The sequence below is a fragment of the Lotus japonicus genome, chromosome 3, assembly GCF_012489685.1.
Source record: "Lotus japonicus ecotype B-129 chromosome 3, LjGifu_v1.2".
Classification (NCBI taxonomy): Eukaryota; Viridiplantae; Streptophyta; class Magnoliopsida; order Fabales; family Fabaceae; genus Lotus; species Lotus japonicus.
Window position 1 is genome coordinate 4,496,491 of NC_080043.1, and position 20,796 is coordinate 4,517,286.

Here is a 20,796-nt window from a genome sequence, read left to right on the forward strand (position 1 = left end):
ATATCACATCAAAGGTCTAGTGAGGAGACAAGGTATGGGACCAATAGGAGAGTGCTTTAGCCTTCTTTTTCTTCCTTCCCTACATTATTTCTTGCTTTAATGGTACTATTAGCATTAACCATACTTTACTATCCAAGGAAAATGATCTGTAGACACAATACAGTACAAACATCTAATAGACACTTAATGAGTGAAAAAAAGAAAGAAAAGAGAGTAATAATAATGTATGTGATGTATGATAGAAAAGAAGTACATATAGAAAGAAAAAATTGGATATGTGTTAGATGTCTACACTATTTATATGTCTCGGTATCATTTATGATAATTGAGTTATAACTTATAATACGCATATGCTAAATGGTACACCCACTTCATATACATCACATTTTTTATCTACCTTTAACTTTTTATCACATTACATCAAATATCACATTGTTACTCTTTTTTTCTCTACCGTTCTCATTTTACGTGTCTTCATTCATTGAGTGTGTACCGAACATTTTCCTTTTATTTTATTATTTGATTCCTTTACTATTGTGCTTCCGTAATCAAAGCTATCATTATTGGGTAACTTAGCGTAATTAGTACTATGGTTAATTATCTGATGACCATTTAGTAACAGTTTAGGTCGTCTAGCATTTAGGGCTTGTTTGCCACGCAATAGCAAACTTTGGGATTAAAAGTTAAACTTAATGTGGCTTCCGTAACCTATCCTACTACTCATTGACAAGGTAAGAGAGTATGGTGTTACATCTCTTTCACATGGTCACGAAGCACATAACTTCTTTTATCACAATTACCTTGTACCTTTTAACTTGTAAAGGGAAATCGAGCCAAAATTTAATTGCAAAAAATTAAAGCATAGATGAAAAAAATATCCTTTTTATTTACTGTTTTTCTTAAAAGAACAAAGCTGATCTGTTTCTTCAACTCATAGTTGGAGGAAAAAATGTGAAGAATGATTTCAAGTTGAAAAAGGGTCGTTACTTGCATAATTGTTCAAAGTATCTAAAGCAGAAATTTATATATAAATATGTTAAGTATGGTTGAGGGCCCGTACGTAGTGCAACATTTCAACACCTAGTTTCTGGTATAATCATAATATCTAAAACTCATTCGCATAGTGACAAAAAAAACCAATAATAGGTTGATGCAGTGATAAGCAAGTTTTTTTTTAATACTAGTGCTGAAAAGTAAGTTAGACACTGTTGACACCTAAAAATATGTAACAATTAAAAAATAGTCAAAATGTCTCATTTGCTAGTGTGATAGACGAGCTGCGAGAGGCTTTAGCCGAAGGAAGTGAGTGGCCGATCAAGCAGGACATGAATCAGCTAAAAGTTTGAACTTTGAACAAATTGGAGGAAGGTGCACAAGTCTTAGGTCCACAACGAAATATTTTGCATATGTTTTAGAAGGTCCACACATGGAGAAAATCATCTGATGGTTCGTCCCTTGAAAATATGGAGAACGATTATTGTTTGAAGAACCAGCCTAAGTAAGAAGCTCGACTTAACCAAAGATTCTAGACTGCTCAAAGGAAGTAACTTCCAACACCCCCACGAAATGTAATTATACTGGGAAACGCAAGTAGTGGCGGGAAGGGTCATTTGCACACAACACAACTCATCAATCAATCAAACTACAAATTTTGGCATTTAAATTTTAATTTACATTTCAATTAATGCATTTAATTTTCAGTCTTTAAGTTTCATTTGTGGTCTTTCAGTCATTTACGCTTTTAAAACTTTATTATTTATTAAGCTTTATATCATTTACTTTTACCGATTTAAGCATTTCTTTATCCATTTTGTTTTAGCTTAGTTAATAGTCATCCTTTAGATACAAAGTCTTTAATAACGATCGTTAAGAGCTTTTTAGAGTGTCTATTTGCATTGAGGAGTAAAATCTCTTCCTCAAGTAATCGCTTGATAAGCATCACACCTTACACAATCTGTCCCAATACTATATTTTTTTTTGTTCAAAGATTGGTACTTCATTCATTCATTGATGAAGTATACAATGAGTAATTCTCTTGCTAGAAACCCATGTACATTCTCTTCCACCGTCCCTGGGCTTTTTTTTGTCAATCCGTCCCTGGGCTTCAAGCACAATTTTTCTCTCCAAGGCCTAAAATCCTTCATGGGCCTTCTCTAACTACTTAGGGTTACAAAAATCATTTTATAGGTCTTATCTCCACTATGACAAAAAAAAAACGGTCTTTATGTCAACATTCGGTTCAATAGTTTACGCTCCACACCTCGCCTCCTAGCATCCCTGAGGAATGCTTGAACGACAAGTTGCCAACAAAATTTGAATAAGGAAAGGCCTTGTTGAATGACACATTTTCTTTACTTTGATGAACCTACAAATTATATAACCTATATGAAATTAATCCATCTTTTGTCGAAGTATTTGATTACCTTGTTTCTATTCTTAATTGATTTATTTCTAATTGAAGTTTCATTTCTCATCTCTGTAATAAGTAAAGTATGGGATAAGATCCCTCTCCATCTCTATTATTATGCCCACATGGGATTCGAAGTCAATTTGTAATTGTATCAATAGCTAGCTCTGCTGTCAGCATTACAAGTATAGTTAGGTTGATGATTAAACAATTGTCATAGCTAGTTAAGTGTCTGCACATGCTCTCTTTTTTTATGAGCCAAAATTCAACGATCAACGTGATTGTTGGATCTTCTTGTAAGGGGTAAGCCAATTAGTAGTCAGCACCTGATTTATATGTACAACTAATTCAATCTGTACAATACTTCAATTATAACCAAAATGTGATTCCACTCATGCAACTCATGGTTTACACAATTAAATGAATTAATTATATTTGTAAAAAAGCATTTTATGTATGTATTAATGCAAGGAAGATAGACCTTGCAATGCAACTCATGAAAACCCTCCTCCAAGTCAAGAAACTACGCACTTTTCAATTCGGTTCCTAAAAATGCAGTTACACACTAAAGACAAGTCCAATTACCAAGAATGCAATTGCATAAACAATAATGCAATTGCAATTGCTGAAGAAACTGCTTCCTGTACGAGGGTTCCACACAACAGGTAAAGGAGCTAATATCACCGAAGAAACTGCATACAGATTTGACCATCACTCTTTAAAAACAACAGAAATTGTTAATCCCCTGGCAAGTACAGTGAAGGGGTATCTTCAGAACATAAAGTGACATTCTGACATATATATTGAAGATCTCAAGCAGAGCAATTCTTTATTCTATTCAGGTCATACGCTTGAGTAGCTTTTTGAATAAAACCAACTGATACTTAGTTCCTTCGCACCACTCACAAGAGACATAAATTGAAATATCAGCGATCAACAACACACTCAAGCAGCAGCAATTCTTTATTCTATTCAGGCCACACTCAAGTCATTACCAAATTGAAATATTCACAATTTTCAGCATCACCTCCACCACCATCCTTCCATCAGGTATAAATGTTCTCGCTGGCCCAAACGATCAATAGGGTCTAATATCGTCTTGGCCGGCCTAGAGGGTTCATATAGTCAACTGAGCAACGTGTTGGCCGACGAGGACAACCAAAGAGAGACAATCTTGTCCAACAGTTAGCCAAGCAAAAGTAGAGCCGGCGCAATTAATGACTTAGAGGTTGCCCAAGCCTAGTCATTATCTCACACGATGGCTTAAATGTTTCTGTTACCGTTCATATATCAGGCTCTATAAATATATGTTTGATAGTTTAATTAAATAAACATTACTCATTTGCTCAATATATATGTTCTTCTCAGACATTGAGTTCTCTCTCTGATCGATTTTGAACTAACTTGAGCGTCAGAGTGTCTTATGTAGGTACATCCCCCATCATGGATGACCAACTCGATCACCACTGTGTGTAAGGTCTAAGAGCACTGCAAGAAAATAAGAGGACTCCATAACTTGATTTTTGGAAGAACATTTTGCGTCGTCTATAGGAGAAATTGATCCCAAAGAGCATAGATACGTTTTCCTCACATCCATGTCTTTCATGGGAGCTTTAGATGCTTTGGTCCATCGTATCTCGACCTCATTTGATCATGAAACACAAAAAATCTCGATAATTCAAGATATTGTGATTTCCATGAAACTCACCACCACAACACATATGAGTGTGTTCAACTCAATGATACAACTAAATTATTGAACTCGAAACTAGTTCAATATTTAGAATTGATTTGATTATTGTAAAAAACTATTGATGAATAAGAAACTCTAACTATTAATATTTTATACATAGAAGAAAATGATATATATGTGGAATTTTTTTTTTAAATTTTACTACTCCATGCCTTTGTAGGTGACTTTTACCTACTTTTCTAGGATTAAGAAAATTAGCTACCAATGATAAATTTGTAAAAAAAAATTAATTTTTCTAAATTTTTTGTATTTAAAAAACTTAAAAATCATTAAATTTCTCTTTCTAATTTAATTATCTGCTTAATATTTTATAAATTTCTCTTTTCAAATTAATAACTTTTCAAAATCTCAGTATTTCTTGTATATTAAATATTAGGCTAAATTCAAAAAAAAAATATTAATCTAATGCCTTATAGTAAAACTCACAAAAATTGACTTATTATAAGAAACATAATATACCAACAAGATTATGAAAAGTATTGAAAACCAAAACAACCCAACTTTAAACGGATATGTTTGGTTCTGATTTACAACCCTAACTTCGACTTTGACCGGATTTTAGAAAAAAAAAATCGAATCTAACCCTAACCCCGTACTTAAAAAGGCAGGGGCGAAGATGGATTTGAAGGTGCAAATGTCCAACCTCAAACTTACCCCAAAGGCAGGGGCGAAGATGGATTTGAACCCTGAACTTGAGAAATTTTGTTCCATCAAGTTCCATTTAGGCCATCCATACCGGTAAACCTACCCCAATGTGATAATTAATTATTTTGAAGTATACATGAAATATGACCTAATTCTTAATATTCCTGTATTTAATATTATTGACGTATAATTTTGTAAATCCTTTGAATTAAAATGTGGTTTCTACCTATAGGTATGACTTGAGGAATGAGGTTATGTATCATGTTTATAAGAAGTTAAGAACTAAAGGAGGTTGTGTATCATGTTTTCATCACTATCTTCCTAAAACCGACCTTGCACACCTGCCCCACTCAGAACCGAGACAGGGAGAGAAAAATCTGCCTTCAATCTGCCTAGGTAAAGAGTTATGGGTATTGTAATCAATGTAGCCATTATAGTATGAGAAATTTCAAAATTTATGGCTACCATCAAGGCATCATCAACGAATGAAACACATGCTAGATAGAAGTCCCGGTCCTTCCCAAAATCGTTCTCAGGTACGTTTGCATACTTGTTTATTTAATGTGAAAATACATTGATCATCACAATTCACAAATCACAATTAATAAAAAGAGTTATGGTAGTCAATTGCTGAAAGCAACCCAGCACCATTTCAGCAATTTTTCTTGCAAAGGGTGGATTACAATTTACAACAAATTTTCTGAGGACCACTTCTACAATTTTTAATAACTTCCTCCAATCAAAAGCCTTAAATTAATCATTACCATTCATTAAAAATTTATCAAATCAAACGGTCATAAGTGCTCTTTGACCTATTTGGTAGTTCACGTGCAATGCAGCTTGCTAATTTTCAGGGTTGGGTGGTCCTACTTGAACTTGAAGTTTGAGAGTGAGAACTGAAATAGTGAAGAAACTACCATCAACTACCTTGAAAGTGAGAATCTTTGCAAATTTGAAGAAGGCATATTCTTATTCTTAGTTGCAAATTTGGAACTGATAACACCAATGAGTCAATGAGTAATCACTGTCTCTGTCTGAAACCAAACCAACTTGCTTCTACAGTTTTTGTTGATCAGAATAGTAAACACCTCATGCTACTTTATTTCTTTTAGAACATTTAAGACTTTTTATTTCTTCTTCTTCTAAAAAGTGGAAACAATTATTTAAAATCAGAAAAAAGGAAAGCTTTTAAAATAAATCCCTATATTATATTATGAAATTAGATAAAGTAAGATATTTACTGCTCAACTCTCTCTCAAATAAATTTAATTCTATTTTCCAATATTTCATAATAAATTTCTCACAAGACTCATAAAAGTGGTATTCTTTACCAATAAATATTATCTAAATTTAAATATTTTTATTTCTTAAATCATATTTTTATTTTATAATTTAAATTCAAACCCCTTAACAACGTGATGCATAATAGCTCATTTTATCCTTTAACTATAAGATAAGGTTCAATCATAATCCATACGAGTATTATGAGCTGACAAAAAATTCAAACCTTATCTTTAGTTATTTCAATTCTAATCCGAATTAAATTATATTTTTACCCTTATCATCCAATATCACTTAATGTTAAATGATAAATAAAAATCAGCTATCATAATTTAAAATGAGATTAATTTCTATGCACCGACGGTGTAAAACTTATTTACACCGTCGGTGCATAGAAATTAATCTCATTTAAAATTGAAAATTATCTTAAATATTTACCTATCCTATTGTAATTCATTTTCTACTCTTATCTTATCTTTTAAGTTAGCTATTGAAAACAAACCAAAAAGTTACATTTATCCCTCCCCAAACAATCCCAGCTGGTAAGACTCAATCCATGCCTATTATTTTGATTCACGACAAAACTCAAATTAATTTTAATAATAATAAACGTGAGTAGATATTTTATTTTATATCAAATATCTTCATTTTTTTCAGTTCAAAAAAATATCTACATTTTTAATTATTTATCTTCTTAATAATTTCACTTTTTTATTGTGTGTTTACATCTATAAAGAGACCCTTTTCCATCGTATTTGGATCTGGCTTCACTTCTCTCACTCTATCTCAATTGTTTTTCTTTCGTTGTCATCATCAGTTTCTTCTTCTTCTTCTTCTTCTTCTCTTATCCAATTGGTCCTTCACACACTCAGGTACTTGTCTCAGATCTCACTCACTGTTCTTTTTCTTGTTTTTTTTTTTTTAAATTCTAAGTGCTCTGTTTTTCACAAACAAAAAAACAGAGCATGTTGCTGTAACAGTAGAAAACCAAGCATCAAGATCGATTTTTGGATGATTCTGGTGTGACCCTTTTGGTGAATTTGACAGGTGGTGAAGGGTTTGTGAAGTTACAATGGCGAACAGGAACTTGGAGAAGATGGCATCCATTGATGCTCAGCTTCGGCAATTGGTTCCTGCTAAAGTCAGCGAGGATGATAAGCTGGTTGAGTATGATGCTCTGCTACTGGATCGGTTCCTTGATATTCTCCAGGATTTACATGGGGAGGATCTGAGAGAAACTGTAAGAGCTTTTCACTGATTTTTTAGAGTGTTTGGATTTTCTTTTGGACTTGTTTTTGTGCTTATAATCAAGTTCCTTTTACTCAACCCTTTGATCCAAAGTGTCTCTATTTTGTTCTGATCGGTTTGGTGAGTGGAAAAGCAAGGGACTTTACATGAATTAAAGGATTTTGGGTACTGGGTTGGGAAGATTGGTTTGGGAAGTTTTAGTGAAACAGAACATGCTTAATGGAATCTTGAGATGGGGAATATTATATGGTCTAATGTTTACTTTTACTTTTAGATTATATTATATATGTACTAATTGTTCCTTTCACTTTGACAGTTGACTCTGCAGTTTCAAATTTGTCAATTAAACACAGGGTTTATGTGTTATGTATTCAAAGTCTAAGTGTTTTAGTTGATAAGCTTTTCATGTTTTTTCTATAGATTTAAGTTGAGTTTATGTTTAGTTTATCTATAAGGAAATAGTCGGCATCCATCCGAAGGTGACCGGATACTGTGTAGCAGGAGATAGATAGTTAAGTAAGTGTAATGAACTGAGCAATAGGGAATTGGTGGCCAAGTATTATTGTTAGCTGATTCATTTTATGGTTAGCCCTTAACCTATATATACCAGGTTTTACTGGGATGGAACCAGAGTAATTGAGTTAGGGGTGAAAATTTAACACACTAAGAAAATTTAAGAATGATTCTTTGTGAAAGACAGTATTAATTTTTGAGGGAACGAATGCAACATTTAGACACTACTACTGTATTAAGAAAAGAATTCTCTCGGGGAGGCGACGTCCCCATTTTTGGGTCACTTGGGTCCGTCGCTGAGGTTTTACATGCCCTTGCATTTCTCTGACATAATGGTATGGAGAACAGTTTCAGAGTGATGTTTAATTTTTTCTTATGTAGGTTCAAGAAGTATATGAGCTTTCTGCTGAGTATGAAAGAAAGCATGAACCTCAGAGACTGGAAGTACTTGGAAATCTGATAACTAGTTTGGACGCTGGAGATTCCATTGTTGTTGCCAAGTCCTTTGCCCACATGCTTAATTTGGCAAACTTAGCTGAAGAGGTCCAGATTGCTCACCGCCGTAGGATCAAGTTGAAAAAGGGGGATTTCGCTGATGAGGGCAATGCAACCACTGAATCAGATATTGAAGAAACTTTCAAGAAACTTGTAGGTGAAATGAAGAAGTCTCCTCAGGAAGTTTTTGATGAACTGAAAAATCAGACTGTTGATCTGGTTCTTACTGCTCATCCTACTCAATCAGTTCGTAGATCTTTGCTGCAGAAGCATGGAAGGTTTGTTTCAAAATTTAGTATTTTTCAGCTTCAGCTCTTTCTTTTTTGTTGCTTTTATGTTATACTTGCGGCAAAGTATAGAAATATTAAGCTATCATCTGCTCCTCTTCTTTACAGGATACGAAATTGCTTAACTCAATTGTATGCCAAAGACATCACTCCTGATGATAAGCAGGAGCTTGATGAGGCTCTACAGAGAGAGGTGAATATTGAAACACATAGGATTGTTGCATCCATGATATTGAAAATATTTTCACGAACAATAGAGAGGAAAGCACCCGCCGATGGTATTTTTCTAAAAATGAATTTTTTTCTTGCTTCTGTTCATGTAGATCCAAGCTGCTTTCCGTACTGATGAAATCAGGAGAACCGCTCCAACACCACAAGATGAAATGAGAGCAGGGATGAGCTACTTTCATGAAACAATTTGGAAGGGTGTGCCCAAATTTCTGCGTCGTGTTGATACAGCTTTGAAGAATATAGGGATTAATGAGCGTGTCCCGTATAATGCTCCACTTATTCAATTTTCTTCTTGGATGGGTGGTGATCGTGATGGTATGGTTTCTATCGTTGACCAACATTATCTCTTATTATAAGAAGAAATGGAGATATTTGCAAACTATCTTCAAGATGCCGAAACAAAATCCAGTTTGATTACTCAAAACAAAATAATCGTTTTATGAAAAACAATGGAAGAGGTGTTTGTGAAGCTTGAAATTATAAATTCTGCCAGTTTAACATGTAAAATGTCAACTGTTAGTTAGGTCATGTCAGTTAGTTAGTATTAAGCTTCCCTGAAGGTCATGTGTCTAACTATGTTCAATATGATGCAGGCAATCCAAGAGTAACTCCTGAAGTGACAAGGGATGTTTGCTTATTGGCTAGAATGATGGCTGCTAATTTGTATTATTCACAGATTGAGGATCTTATGTTTGAAGTAATTAATTAATAGCTCTCCAAATCATTTTAAATAATCATTGTTGATGGTTTATTACTGTGTGCCATTTTGCTGATTCCCCTTTTTGTTTTTGTAGCTGTCCATGTGGCGCTGCAATGATGAGCTGCGTGTCCGGGCTGAGGAACTTACCAGTTCTTCCAATAAAGATGCAGTTGCAAAACACTACATAGGTATTTACTGAACTTTTTCCTTTTAAATTAAGGAATAGGTGAAACTTCAGCAGAAACCCCCAAATTATCATATCCAATTTAGGTTGCATTATGATATCCACTCATTTTTTGTGATACTTTTTACTTAATTCATTATGCAGAGTTTTGGAAAAACATTCCTCCAAGTGAACCGTATCGTGTGGTACTGGGTGAAGTAAGGAACAGACTCTACCAGACTCGTGAGCGTTCTCGCCATTTGCTTGCTAATGAGTACTCTGACATTCTAGAGGAACACACTTTCACTAATGTGGAGGAGGTATATTTTTTTGTTTAACTTCCTTAACAAATAATAGTATCCAGCCCAGCTACTGATTGAAGCAGATCACAAATCATCAATGTTATGCAGTTATTGCCTCCACTGTTTGTAGATTGTGAAAACCTCTCATAACCTGCTCAGCTGTCAAGACAGTTTGATTTTCTTCAATAAATTTGCAAAGATTGTTGAATTTACTTCAATATTTGCATTACTATTTGTTGTTCAATATGGTTTGTTAACAATGTTTCATACAGCATATCCTTGTTTCAAACATTTATTCTACTACATTCTAATTTTTGGCTAACGGTTACTGCCAGCTTTGTTTAGTTCTTGGAACCTCTCAAAAACCATTAAAAATCATTTTGTGATATCTTTTTCATAGATCCTAACTAAAGTTGAAATTGTGTCTAGTTCTTGGAACCTCTTAAATACCATTAAAACTTATTCTGTGGCTAATATCTATCTCAGACACTAACTAAAGCTTAAATTTTATCCAGTTCCTGGAACCCCTCGAGCTCTGTTATAGATCACTTTGTGCCTGTGGTGATCGGGCAATTGCTGATGGAAGCCTTCTAGATTTTTTGAGGCAAGTCTCTACTTTTGGACTGTCCCTAGTTAGGCTTGATATTAGGCAAGAGTCCGACCGTCATACTGATGTGCTGGATGCCATCACCAAACATTTGGGAATCGGCTCCTACCTGGAATGGTCTGAAGAAAAGCGGCAGCAATGGCTTTTGTCCGAGTTGAGTGGCAAACGCCCTCTCTTTGGACCTGATCTTCCCCAAACTGAAGAGATCAAAGATGTTCTCGACACATTTCATGTCATAGCAGAACTTCCATCTGATAACTTTGGAGCATATATCATATCAATGGCAACTGCACCATCTGATGTGCTTGCAGTTGAACTCCTGCAACGTGAATGCCATGTCAAGAATCCGTTAAGAGTCGTCCCATTGTTTGAGAAGCTTGCTGATCTGGAAACAGCTCCCGCTGCTTTGGCTCGGTTGTTCTCCGTTGAGTGGTACCGAAACCGGATCAACGGGAAACAAGAAGTCATGATTGGCTATTCTGATTCAGGTAAAGATGCTGGAAGGTTCTCTGCAGCGTGGCAGCTATATAAGGCTCAAGAAGAGCTTATTAAGGTAGCTAAGGAATATGGTGTTAAGCTAACAATGTTCCATGGTCGTGGAGGGACTGTCGGCAGAGGAGGCGGTCCTACTCACCTTGCTATCCTGTCTCAGCCTCCAGACACAATCCATGGATCACTCCGTGTTACTGTCCAAGGAGAAGTTATCGAGCAGTCATTTGGAGAGGAGCACTTGTGTTTCAGAACCCTTCAACGTTACACTGCAGCTACTCTAGAACATGGAATGCATCCCCCAATTTCCCCCAAACCAGAATGGCGTGCTTTGATGGACGAGATGGCTGTTATTGCCACTGAGGAATACCGTTCTATTGTATTCAAAGAACCCCGTTTTGTTGAGTATTTCCGCCTGGTAAGATTTCAACAACAAAAAATCATTTACTTTTTTTCTTTACATTTTATGCTTATTAAATGAACTTGGAAAAGATTTGAGAGTTGTTGTTGACACTTTCTGAAATGCAGGCTACACCGGAGTTGGAGTATGGCCGAATGAATATTGGAAGTCGGCCGGCAAAGAGAAAGCCTAGTGGAGGCATTGAGACGCTCCGCGCTATACCTTGGATCTTTGCCTGGACACAGACAAGGTTTCACCTTCCAGTGTGGCTAGGGTTTGGGGCTGCATTCAAACATGTGATTGCAAAGGATATCAGAAATCTTAACATGCTGCAAGAGATGTACAATCAATGGCCTTTCTTTAGGGTCACTATTGATTTAGTGGAAATGGTGTTCGCCAAGGGAGACCCCGGTATAGCTGCTTTGTATGACAGGCTCCTTGTTTCAGAAGATTTGTGGTCATTTGGGGAACAGTTGAGGACCATGTTTGAAGAAACTAAGCAACTGCTACTTCAGGTAAAGCTACTTCCTTACCATATGACATTTTGTTACAACTCATTTATTAAAATACACACTAGCTGGCAAGTAGTCTCCATTTGCTGTTCAATTTAGCAAATTGGATTTAGCTCCTTCAAAATGAGAAAGTAACTTTAAAGGTAAAGTAAATTATCACAACCGTGCGTTGACTAAAAAATCAATGCTTGAGATTTAAAGAACACCATTGTTTTCTCAATTAATGGGTGTGATAGCTTACTTTACCCTATGTAGTGACTCCCTCACTTTATAGTAGCGAAATCCTACCAAATTATATTGTAGTCACTAATTCTTTCTTAAATATTGAACATTTCCTAAGAATGAGAGACTGATTAATTGTTACACAAGCTGATTTTCTTTTTCTGCTGTAATTTTTGTAGGTGGCTGCACACAAGGATCTTCTTGAAGGTGATCCTTACTTGAAACAAAGACTCCGGTTGCGTGATTCTTACATCACTACCCTCAATGTGTGCCAAGCTTACACATTGAAGCGAATCCGCGATCCGAACTATAATGTGAAGCTACGCCCCCACATCTCTAAAGAGGCTATAGACGTGAGTAAACCTGCGGATGAACTTGTTACTCTGAACCCAACAAGTGAATATGCACCTGGTTTGGAAGACACCCTCATTCTCACCATGAAGGGTATTGCTGCCGGCATGCAAAACACTGGTTAAATCTGAGAGATTCTACTTCTGTTTTCTGTTCTCTGTTTTATCAAAATAATGAATTTAGATCGACTCACCAAAGAGGGTGTTTGTTTTCCTTTTCCCAGTTGAAATATCATTTGATATAAATTATGTTTCCATGCTTTGCTATATAAAGCATCGTTTGGCTGCTCTGAAACAATGATTAATGCCAGTATGCAACTGATTATGTTTTAACTGAAATCACAGCTTATTGGCTTGTTTGTATCGCTTCTTTCTAACTACTCTTGGCACACCAACGTTTTACATAATGTGTATGATGATTATTACAGCCTTTTTAATGGTAAAAACAATTTTGTTTTGTAGAAGTAATTTGTATTTTTTTTCCTTAGTTGGATTAAGATGTTTCTAGTCTAAGTTGTATATTTAGCTAACAAGTCTCTACTTTTGAAATTAAATAAATTTTGTTATTTTCGCATACACACTTGCCCACCTTTGAGTAACTTTTTCACTTATCCACCTTAATGGAACCCATCATCAAATTACTCTTTTAAAAAGCTTTAAAATACATGTTCTAAGCTGCGGTCGAGTGTGTATTTGGTCACACTTTTAACCTACATTAGCAAACACTCCAATGTAAAAAACCACAATATTTCAAATAAAAAAAGTGTTAGATTGAATGAAATGACTTTTACATCCAATTCAACTTTAATAAGCTTAGTAGTAGATCCACCCATATAGATCAATACTTGGGAACATAATCTTGGAGGGAATACATAATACTTGGGACCATATATTAAATCAATGATCTTGATACCCTAAAAATCCCACTTACTTCTTGATTTGTTCCATGCTCACAAATGCATGCATCTTGATCCTGACATATCATCATCAATTCATCACTATTATAAGCAAAGAAAAGGAATATAAAAGGGATGGAAGTGGTTGTGTTTTCCTACTTTCTACTTAGTGGCATATCCAAATGCCAATTATTATTAATGGAGTTGTAGCGTGAAACAAACGCAGACGACACCACCATTTTTTTTTTGTATGTTTATATTTTTATTTTGCTACCAATCTCTACACATATAGAGGCTAGGTATCAAAAAAATTCAAAGCTAGTCACATATTATAAAGCTAACTCTTGCACGCTCTCTTTATTTGAAGTGGGGATTTCCCACTTTAACAAATTTGTAATCTTTCATTTATTTAATTTTCGTATACAAAAAGGATGAATACACGTAGCACTTTAAAATCAGCAATCCTATTTCGCATCAAAAGTTTAATAAAAAAATATTATATGTCTCATAACCTATTAATAGAAAAAAGTACACTACTAAGATGTTTTTAACTTTTTATATATGAAACGCAATATCTTGAAGGCTGAGGTGCTAACCATTCTGCATGGTCTTCAACTGTACATATTTAACTCTTCGGGAAGTAAGATTAAGGTATGTACTAATGTCTTTTACCCTACACTACTTGAAACAAATTAAATCGCAAAATAAATTTTAAAAAATGCATTTCGGATTTAACACATTTTTTTTTGAAACACAAGTTAAACATGGCATTTTGGGGAATTACAAGGTGGGGATGGTGTGTTTTTAAGGGTAGGTTGGATATGTAACAATTCCCTTAAGAAGATAGCATTATTTGAGGGAAAAAAGAGAGGAAGGAGAGATCTCTTTTGTCAACATCTTTGCCAAGTTGGGAGTTAGTTCTACCTCAAATCTATATGTTCAGCCACAAAAACTAATTGCGAATTACATGGGGAGGCAGGGGAGCACGTCTTGTGAAGGATAGTTATCCATTCTACATGGTGAGCATGAAGTGCATTTGCCTTGTGAGGGGAACATAACAGCAAATTTTCTTGCATAGTTTGAGGCTTCTTCAGCTGTGTTTTTTTTTTTTTTTTGCCAACTCAATGTGCTTTTGGTTTGCTTGAAACATTGTGCGATAATATTTGGGTAAACTTGAACACACTTTCACCCTAACTCAGTTTTGACCCAAAATCCACTTTCACCAAACTCTACAAAACTCTTACTTTTACTTTGGTGTTGAGCAGTTCGGGATAAACCCTGTTTCGAAATACAAGTATTCAAACATAAATTACATTACTACAACCAACTCGCTTTAACCTAAAATCCTATTTTGCAAACTTACATTCATCCAAACTCTATTTTACAAATTAAAATCCAAACACATATTTCTACGGTTGACCTCTTGATTCAACTCTCTTCTCCTAGAGACTTGCATGTCATTTCGATTAAAGATGTTGTTAGTGTTTCAGCTTTGAGGTTTGTTTCTTTGCTTATATATAAAAAAAAAATACACCCCCTAATAAGTAACTATTTTATAAAATCTTTCTTTATTATTCTAAAATAAACTAAAGTGTGATTTTTTTATAAAAATAAAACTCACTATTAAAAAAAATGTGAAGCTAAATAAAAATAAAAGCAAAAGTGGAAAAAAAAGGTTTTTTAATTCCTACCCACTTTTCTTAACATGCTTTTGTATACAAGATAAAGACGTTTTGAGGTTCCCAATTTTTTAATTCCATCTTTCTTCATTTTGTGCAATTGTTCTAGTGAGAGAAACTCTCTCCCTTTCTCTCTCTAAAGTAAAAACCCTATTGCTTCCTTCGCAACCGAACCCAACCCAACAATGGCCAATAGTAACCTACCTCGAAGAATCATCAAGGTTCGTACACATTTCCTCCTTGATTGATTCCCCAATTCCAGTTTCTCCGATCGATTTTGTTTCGTTTCTCAGAAAACCAAAAAACTTGAATTTTTTTGGTCATGGTTTTCTGGGTCTTACTTTTTAGCTTCAATCACGTTGCTAAAGACCATGTTCTGAGTAATTAACTGCTCATTCAATTTTGGGTCGATCTCAAAATTGCATCTTTTCCAATTTATCTTGCTCAACTCAGCTGAAACCCCTTTTGCTATTGATCTCAGTTGGAAGTGATTTGTATGTTGGTTTTTTCTAAGTTTTGATCTTTGTGAATGTTTTGATGACCCTTTTGCTTGTATATGAACAGGAAACGCAGCGTCTGCTCAGTGAGCCAGGTAACTACTACTAATTAGCACTTTTTCCTTTGGTGCTTTATTTGGTGTATGAAAACTGCCCCATATGCATACCCTCGGTTGAATTCGCGGCGCTTGTCCATTTATTTTTGGGTTTTATTTTGATTTTTCTAAGAGATACTTGGTGATTTAGTAATCCAGATTATGAAGCAAGGGTTGTTTTCTGTTTTTAATCTGCTGATTACTTGTTATGATGATCTGCTGATGCAGCACCTGGAATTAGTGCTTCCCCCTCCGAGGAGAATATGCGATATTTCAATGTGATGATCCTCGGACCGACCCAGTCACCTTATGAAGGTAGTATTGAGTTCAATAGCATGATCATGTTACCTTAAATTGCTTCTAAATATATTGTCGGTTCAGTTGTGTCCGATTAAACAAATTTTAGCGATAATGTGATATAAATATCCATTTGATTTGTGTGTTCTGGAACAAGGTTAAACATGAAGAATTCCAGTGAAGATTTATGCTTTGTGTCTGTAGTCAAATGTATTTTGGGAATGAATAGTGGCATTAAAGTTTCATTGTATTGCTTTTTATTACGAAGCTGTATGCTTTATTCTTGAAGTGTTGTCAAGTAGCGGTTGTAGCGGCGCTATAGCGTAGCGCTCTGAGGCTCACCGCTATTTGCGCTATGAGGACTTGAAATAGTGGATTTTTGGCTTTCTGCTATTTTCCGCGATTAACAATACTAAATTGTTGATTGTCTAAGTGTTTGTGTGGTCAAGCATTTCAAACTTTATTTTGGATGATTTTGATTTTGTAAAATTGATTTAGGTTAAAATAAATGAGTTCAGGAAGGATATAAATGAAAAGCTGGAGATAGGCCTTGGAAGCATATGGCTTTTGTCTAAGTAGAAGTAGAATAAAATATTTGGAATTCAAGTTTAGCAATGGACACACAGGCCTTAAGTTAAAGGTGCAGATGATTGGAGAACTTAAAATACCTAAAGTTTTACATTTCAAGTATCTTGGGTCCAGATGCAATATGGCGGAGATAAAGGGAGATATAAACCATTGGATCCCAGCAAGGTGGACAATATGGAGGAGAGCATAAGATGTGATTTGTGAGAGAAAAATAGCACTCGGACTTGATTTTTTTTTTACCGCACAATGAAGACCTTCACTATTGTCTGGAACTGAATGTTGGGGGTGGTAAGTTTGATATAGCAGGGATTAGATTGTTAAGATGGATGAATGGTGATAGAAGACATGATAGGATTAGAAACACAATCATTGGACAGAAGGTTGGGGTAGCTCTATTTGCAGAAAAGATGGTAAAGTCCTGTTTTAGGTGGTTTGGACGTATGGAGAAGAGATTAGATTGTTGAAGCACTTATAATGATGGTTGACCAGATTGGAGTCCAATAGTTGGGGGTACAAAGGGACCTAGGATGACTGTGACAAATCATTCGAAAGGATTTAGAGGTTAATAATATATCTGAGGACCCACCGCTATCCGCTATTTTCTGCTATTCTCCGCTATGCTCTGCTTTGAAGGCTCAAAATAGAGGATTTTTGGCTTTCCGCTATTTTCCATGATCCGTGATTAGCAATACTGTGGCATATTGATATATGTAGTTGACCCCATCTAGTAGGGAAAGTCTTAGTGTTTTCTTGTTGATTTTATTTAGCTCAAAATGAATTTGAAGTGAATTTATATTATAGACACCTTTATCAAATAGGTAATTTATTTGTGAAATTAATATTTTCTCTCTATTATTCCAAAATTCAAACCCCCCAATGTAAAGTAAATGCTGCTTCTCTTTAAACCCCTGTTCATGGACAAACTTGATCCGAAGAAAAAATAGCCATTCAAGATTTGAACCATAAAAACCAGTCTGAAGGTGTCAAACATGGGTTTTGGTTTGGCATTTGCAGATTATCAATCTTCTTATGAACCTGTTAGATAGAAGGTTGCCTGTAGTTTTCTGGGTGTACAATGTGTGGCTTTGACATGAAATGGAGGAGTAGTTTATATGGGAATGCTCATGCATAATAGTAACTTCACTCTCGTTCATCACTATCTGATCTATGTAGGATCACTTTCATTAGATTAAATAGGAATTCTTTGTTTTCCTTTTTTACTAAAATATTGTGTCGACCAAAATAGATTAAATGATATTCGTGCTTACATGTGGTGTTTGTGTTATCAATTCCGCAAAAGAACTTTAACTTAATAATTGGACAAGCTTATTTTCTCCTCTACATCATAATAACTAGTTACTACTATATGCTCATGGTAATTTTGCTCCGTTTGGAATCTCAAAAAGCAATTCTTTTGAATTTGTTAGTGGAGGTTTAACGTAGCATTTAGAATGAGGTTTGCTTGCCTACCTGCATCTCTTGATTATTAGATATCTTTAAAGGGTTATCTAGCTACAAGATTTAGAACCTTTGGTTTTTATGGGTATCATCACTTTTATTCATTCTTTATTGTTACGCTTGATTACTTTCAAAGGATCTTGATTGTCTTATCCTTGTTCCCTTTGAAATTACATTAAGGTAAAATATTACAACTTTGTGGATTACCTGTTGAGAGATGGTAATTTTCTTTAAATGGCCTAGATTCTGTATATGGTTGGTTATAGTCGTAATATTTAAATAAAGGATTGAAGTTTTCATTTTGCATGGTGAGCCTTACATTGAAATGCTTTCTTCATTTTGATGCAAGTTCTTTCTTTCTTGATTCTGTGTTTGTAAGAGCAGGAAGGAATGGGTTATTGTGTACTGTAAAATTTCAAAATCATTGATTGTGATGATAGCTTCAAACTTGTAATTCGATCTACAGATATTAACCCATTGTGCTTCTACTAATATACTTTTTTCTTGTCTGTATTACTAGGAGGAGTTTTTAAGTTAGAACTATTTTTGCCAGAAGAATATCCAATGGCTGCTCCAAAGGTACCACAGTTTTCTTTTGGTGTTAAGTTTTTGCTGATTTCTTATACACCAAAAAAATAACTAATTGTGAAACATTCATAGGTGTATGGTTGCTTATAGTTCCATATGTAGTAAATCTGTTTTTCTTTTTAACTCTTGGTATTTGAAATCTAATCGGATAGGACCCCTATGCAATTAATTGAATAGGCTTCTGCTCTCCTGTCTTCTCCTGATTGCCTTCCAAACTGACACTGTTGGAACTTGTAGCTGATATAAATGACTAAATATAATGTCCTTTTCATTTCCTATTAAATTGAAATCTTAACTGTACAAGCTGGGGTGTCATACTGTTGAACTTTCCTATACGTTCTGTGATGCTGTTGGATGTTGCAGGATTTCTTGAGGGGTCGTTTGAACTGGGAGGGGGGTATTTGGAGGGAAAGGATTGGGGGTGGGGGGGCATAGTTTTTTATTTTTAAAAAATACTATCAAATTTGTTAATTTTTAATAATAAAAGCTATGGAATGATAAATTAGTATAAACATAATATATAAATACTCATCACATATTTATTACAAAAATATTATATTTCTTCTAACTTAAAGATGAAAATTAAGCCCCCCCTCCATTTCCCTCCAACATCCCCCTTTCCAAACAACCCCTTAGCCCCTTAGGATTTAGGACTACGCTACTAACTAGCAAATTCTGGCTATTACTAATTGAGTTTAAGGAAGGCGTGTTTCTACAGCTCTTCGGAGTTCTGTCTAACTGATTGCGATTTCAATTGTCCAAGGATCTTGAGTCTCTTTCTCTTTCAGGAATATTGTGGTTCTATCTCCAATTTGTGTGATTGTTTGGTTTCCTCATATTTTATTGGCTAATCAAGGTTTGATATCCTTTTAATGGATCTAAATGCACATTTCTTTTTACAGGTCAGATTTCTAACAAAAATATATCATCCAAACATTGATAAGGTGAGTTCAGCTTTCCCGAAGTTCTCAGTTCTTCAGTAGTTATTTTCCTCTTACAAGCTCTTGTTTAATATAGCTTGGCAGGATATGTCTCGATATCCTTAAAGATAAGTGGAGTCCAGCCCTTCAGATACGCACTGTTCTTTTGAGGTACTTATTTTCTTTTATGCTACTGGATGTCCATATTTTCTTGGACCTATTTATTTCCTGAGGAGATGGGACAATGGTCATAGTTGTTTCGGTGTTACAGTCTTGACATTCACATGCTAAAATGTTATTTCCCCAAAACATTTGATGGCACATATATAGTGTCAAATATACAGGTCTGTTATACGAATGTTTTTAACACTACTGTGATTGTTCTGCTAGCACGAAAGAATTTTTCATTTTGTTTGGTAGAATATGGAAATTTCGAACTAAGAAGTAAGAATCATTGGTCGTCTTTAGACTTTTGGCTCATTCAGTGCCTGACTAGTTATTTTTAATGGGGGGGGGGGTTATGTTCCACCTAGTGAGGCCACGCAAAATGTCTCACAGTGATGGGAATTGCTGCAGGGCAAGTAAATGGAACTATATAATTAATCTTCTTAGTTTGAGAGAGCATTGTGTACTGATAATGAGTTTTTTTTTGTCACTTTATAGCATTCAAGCACTTCTGAGTGCACCAAACCCTGATGATCCACTTTCTGAGAACATTGCCAAGCATTGGAAGTCTAATGAGGTCGAGGCTGTTGAAACAGGTATGTTTTCTTCGTATGATTTGCATATAAAAAAATAATCAGTATTGAATGCAACATTTACATTCTCTTATTGACTTCAATGTGGCATTGGAATCTGCAGCGAAGGAATGGACCAGATTATATGCTAGTGGCGCCTGATGATGTTGGGTTCAAACTTTTGTCCCCAAAATAACAATGGTGATGGTCAAATTGAATTGGATATCTGGAGGAATCGTTAATGTTTCTTATAGCTTCCAGTTACCTGATATTTTCTTCTCTTGGAAGCTGTCTTATATTGGAACTAGTATGAATATGTGTTGGTCATTTACCTGTCTTACATTTTAGAACCTGCTTCATCTTAAACTGCCAAGTAATTTGGGATTCTCAAACATCAAAGTCTAAAATCTGTGAATAAGTTTGTTTTCATTTTGAA

The 20,796-nt window shown here is 35.0% G+C and overlaps 2 protein-coding genes across 2 annotated transcripts; both read left to right on the forward strand.

Annotated features, from left to right (window-relative positions):
* Positions 1–6,810: 6,810 nt before the first annotated feature.
* LOC130748280 (phosphoenolpyruvate carboxylase, housekeeping isozyme) lies at positions 6,811–12,968 on the forward strand. Its single transcript, XM_057601463.1, has 11 exons — positions 6,811–6,958; positions 7,134–7,326; positions 8,229–8,620; positions 8,738–8,822; positions 8,953–9,175; positions 9,454–9,557; positions 9,655–9,748; positions 9,889–10,043; positions 10,541–11,539; positions 11,650–12,036; positions 12,435–12,968. Exons 2-11 carry the CDS (start codon positions 7,159–7,161, stop codon positions 12,729–12,731), a joined length of 2,904 nt encoding a protein of 967 aa, XP_057457446.1. The 5' UTR covers positions 6,811–6,958; positions 7,134–7,158; the 3' UTR covers positions 12,732–12,968.
* A 2,274-nt stretch (positions 12,969–15,242) lies between these two features.
* On the forward strand, positions 15,243–20,796 carry LOC130746731 (ubiquitin-conjugating enzyme E2 36-like). The gene is made up of 8 exons (XM_057599447.1): positions 15,243–15,401; positions 15,745–15,772; positions 16,001–16,087; positions 18,636–18,694; positions 19,606–19,647; positions 19,721–19,794; positions 20,287–20,384; positions 20,485–20,796. Exons 1-8 carry the CDS (start codon positions 15,366–15,368, stop codon positions 20,520–20,522), a joined length of 462 nt encoding a protein of 153 aa, XP_057455430.1. The 5' UTR covers positions 15,243–15,365; the 3' UTR covers positions 20,523–20,796.

Excerpts from the sequence above, each read along its gene's own strand:
- LOC130746731 (XM_057599447.1), top strand. The coding sequence starts at position 15,366 with ATGGCCAATAGTAACCTACCTCGAAGAATCATCAAG. Across the intron at positions 15,402-15,744 it reads TACCTCGAAGAATCATCAAG|GAAACGCAGCGTCTGCTCAG; the intron begins GTTCGTACACAT and ends GTATATGAACAG. Across the intron at positions 16,088-18,635 it reads GACCCAGTCACCTTATGAAG|GAGGAGTTTTTAAGTTAGAA; the intron begins GTAGTATTGAGT and ends CTGTATTACTAG.
- LOC130748280 (XM_057601463.1), top strand. The coding sequence starts at position 7,159 with ATGGCGAACAGGAACTTGGAGAAGATGGCATCCATTGATGCTCAGCTT. Across the intron at positions 10,044-10,540 it reads CTTTCACTAATGTGGAGGAG|TTCCTGGAACCCCTCGAGCT; the intron begins GTATATTTTTTT and ends AATTTTATCCAG. Across the intron at positions 11,540-11,649 it reads TTGTTGAGTATTTCCGCCTG|GCTACACCGGAGTTGGAGTA; the intron begins GTAAGATTTCAA and ends TCTGAAATGCAG.